Source organism: Asparagus officinalis, chromosome 4 (genome assembly GCF_001876935.1).
Source record: "Asparagus officinalis chromosome 4, Aspof.V1, whole genome shotgun sequence".
Taxonomy (NCBI): domain Eukaryota; kingdom Viridiplantae; phylum Streptophyta; class Magnoliopsida; order Asparagales; family Asparagaceae; genus Asparagus; species Asparagus officinalis.
In genome coordinates this window covers 110,403,974-110,407,424 of record NC_033797.1, presented here as the reverse complement: position 1 = coordinate 110,407,424, position 3,451 = coordinate 110,403,974, and the positions used below count along the sequence as shown (strand labels likewise).

The 3,451-nt window shown below is 35.7% G+C and overlaps 1 protein-coding gene across 1 annotated transcript in view; it reads left to right on the top strand.

The window, feature by feature from the left end:
* LOC109837958 (beta-galactosidase 3) overlaps positions 1-3,451 on the top strand; it is a 28,489-nt gene that overhangs the window by 12,693 nt on the left and 12,345 nt on the right. Inside the window, exons 8-13 of the mRNA XM_020406351.1 lie at positions 79-184; positions 323-410; positions 554-672; positions 1,197-1,361; positions 2,149-2,357; positions 3,119-3,228. Of these exons, the coding sequence (XP_020261940.1) occupies positions 79-184; positions 323-410; positions 554-672; positions 1,197-1,361; positions 2,149-2,357; positions 3,119-3,228 (797 nt within the window). The remainder of the gene's footprint in view (positions 1-78; positions 185-322; positions 411-553; positions 673-1,196; positions 1,362-2,148; positions 2,358-3,118; positions 3,229-3,451) is intronic.

The window sequence follows — 3,451 nt, the reverse complement described above, 5'->3', positions numbered from 1 at the left end:
GTTGCTTGATGTCCATTGTTGTCGCAATAATTAGTGTAAAATTGTTCTTTTCTTATGAGGTTCCTTTGCTTCTGCTAGGTTTCAAACTTTTGGGGCCCCAAATCCTCACAGACCACCTGAGGATATTGCTTTTGCTGTTGCCCGTTTTTTCCAGAAAGGCGGGAGTCTTCAAAACTACTACATGGTATGTCTGAATGATAATCAATTTAAAGACAAAAAAGGGAGAATGAACGATAACCAGGAGTGTCATGTTTGGGTTAATTCTTTTTTCCATTAAGAACTTGTGCTATTTACACTGACAATCTATTTTTTCCTCTTGAAGTATCATGGAGGAACAAACTTTGGCCGCACATCTGGGGGACCATTCATCACAACAAGTTATGATTATGATGCACCCATTGATGAATATGGTGTGATACTTTCTGCTTCTGGAGTTATACAGCTCTACTTTTTTCTCAATAGCAAAAGTTTAAGTTTATCTATATAAAAAGCACATATTTTCAGCAGTTCGACGCTTCCGTTTTTGTTTTCAGTAATTTTAATGGTTTTTCAGGGTTGCCAAGGCTTCCGAAATGGGCACATCTGAAAGACCTGCATACAGCTATTACACTATGTGAGCATCCTTTGCTCCATGGAGAGACAACTCTTCTAACAATTGGTCCTCAACAAGAGGTGCAGTATAGTTCCTGATATCATGACTCTTTGTAGGATACAATAAGGATTAATGTCATTTCACACAATTAGGATTTTTACATGTTATGTATACAAAATCTTAAACATGGCGAGCTATTACTCTCTCTAAGAATATTCCAGATTCACCTTCACCTAGCAATCATTGATACATCTGAGAGCACAGTTATTTGGATCATAAATCCAGAGTTGATGTGTCATCATCACTGCTACCACGGTCACCCAGGCAACTAGCATTGCCTTCTCTCATCAAATCGTTCGGGCTATGAAGCATAAATTCAGGCTATTGATTCAACCATAAATTCTGGATAGTTTGCTGGTCGGAAACTTGAGCATATTTCTCTTTCATGTAGCAGCTTCAAATTATTCTTTTCAACAAAAAAAGAATCTAGAAGGGAAAATGTTATAGATTTGGTAATTAGGAACCCAACGTGCGAAATAAAATATATTTACCAATTCGGGTTTGATATGATGATTTTAATATTAATGGGTTCTTTCTTGTGCAGGCAAATGTTTACTCAGATTCCACAGGAGCATGTGCAGCATTCCTGGCTAATATGGATGATGTAAATGATACAGTGATTGTTTTCCAGAACAAATCATATCATCTTCCAGCTTGGTCAGTTAGCATTCTGCCAGACTGCAAGAATGTTGCATTTAATACTGCAAAGGTTTCGACTCTCTCTTGTGCTTGTCTCTCTGTCATTATTGTACAATGGACCTTTATTGTGGCATTAACAAAGTTCAAAGTATCATGAATTATCTTCAAATCTGTAACCCTGAGACTATTAGCAAAGTGTACCATTTCCATTACTCACAATGACATGAATGAGAGTGTATCAGTGTATGTTTAACTGGAATGAATGAAAATTGAACTCAAAATCTAAAACAAACATTTTCTATTTGAATATTTGGTTTAATGACAGGGTACTGTGTCACAATCTTGTTAGTGATCTGTACAAATTAAGCCATTAAAGGTCACTACTGTTAGATCATAGATGTGTCCTGGTACTAATACAAATGCATTAAAAATAAACCACCTGATCTATTCGGGTAGGGTAACTGAGTCTTTTTGAAATCCTTTGAAATTAACCTCAATAGAGACCTTATGTAGTTTGACATACTGATTGGTTTGGTACGTAGGAATACATTAACCAAAATTTGAGTGTCACCATTCCTTGGGTTTAAATGCGATATATTGGTTCAATGGCTTAACTTTGGAGATCCTATCTAGACCCAAAAAACAGAATTCTGTGTCAGGATTTCATTCTTGATATGCACAGTAAATCATGAGCATAAAAGATGCCAAGTTCATAAATATATGTAGTTTCACTTTTTTGTGTTTACAATATGACAAAGGATTCTTGGAGATTATAATAATTGTCATTCACAGGCTTTAGAATTCTAGTCTCGCATATTCTTTTTTTATGGATACTAATGGGGCCAAACTTTCTCCAGGTTCGATCTCAAAAATCTATTGTAGATATGCTTCCTGCAAGTTTGGAAGCATCAGTGACGTTTCCACAGAAACATTCAAGAGAAATCCAGTGGGAAATTTTTATGGAGAAGGCTGGAGTCTGGGGGGAACCAGACTTTGTCAAAAATGGATTTGTTGATCATATTAACACGACAAAGGACTCTACTGACTATCTTTGGTACACAACAAGGTTAGATTCAGTCTTAGAAACCAGAGCCAGATTTCATCCGACAAAGTATTCTAATGACTATCTTTCATTTCCTTTAGTCTGTGTTAGTGTTTCGCTCCTGTGCTTCCTATTATTGCATACATAATATAACACATATACAAATACAAATACATATTCACATATGCATACACATGTGTACATGTACACCTATGGATATTAAAACGTGTATGCAACTATGCATATACATACACTTTCATGTACGCATATGCATACACATGCATGAACTGAAATCCAAACACATGCACACAGACTAGACTCGCGCGTGCACACGTACATATACATGAAGATAGATATTGGAAATTATACGTGTACACATGCATATGAATACATGTATGTACCACGTGCACTTTCATGTACGCATAAGCATACACATATTGACTGAAATCCAAAAACACATACACACACACACACAATATAATTGCACATGGATATTGGAAAGTATAATTTGTACAACAGGTTGATGGTTCTGTGTGGTATCAAGAGATCATTCTGCTATTTAAATAGGAATCTCTAAAGTCTGTAGTCTGTTCATAAATGTAATGGTGATTTTTCTATTCTGCATTACTTTGTTTGATCTGTTGGACAATTGTGTCTCGAATTTTAAATGTGTTTTATGTATGTGCGTCTATGGTGAAAATTTGATCTTCATTCTTCTTTATTCTCTGTTTTTATGCTTATGCTGACCTGCTAATACAACTTCAAAAACATTTATCAAATTGCAGTCTCTATATAGATGAAAGTGAAGGATTTCTAGATGGTGGAAACCAACCAATTCTGATAGTGGAGTCCAAGGGCCATGCTGTCCATGCTTTTGTAAACCAGAAACTTCAAGGTTTTGTTTACTGAACTTGGTGATAATTCTTCTGTTGTGAAGTGCTAACACACTTATAGTATCAATTACTAAACTTGGATGATCCTAGGAAGCACTGAAACTTATATGATGACTCCATGTAACAATATTTGTTACCATGTTATAGTTGTTTTGTGTTGTATTCCAGAGTTTGTCGCTTGTCAGTGTGTAACATGTCACAACATATCAGTGGATCCTTGAACTC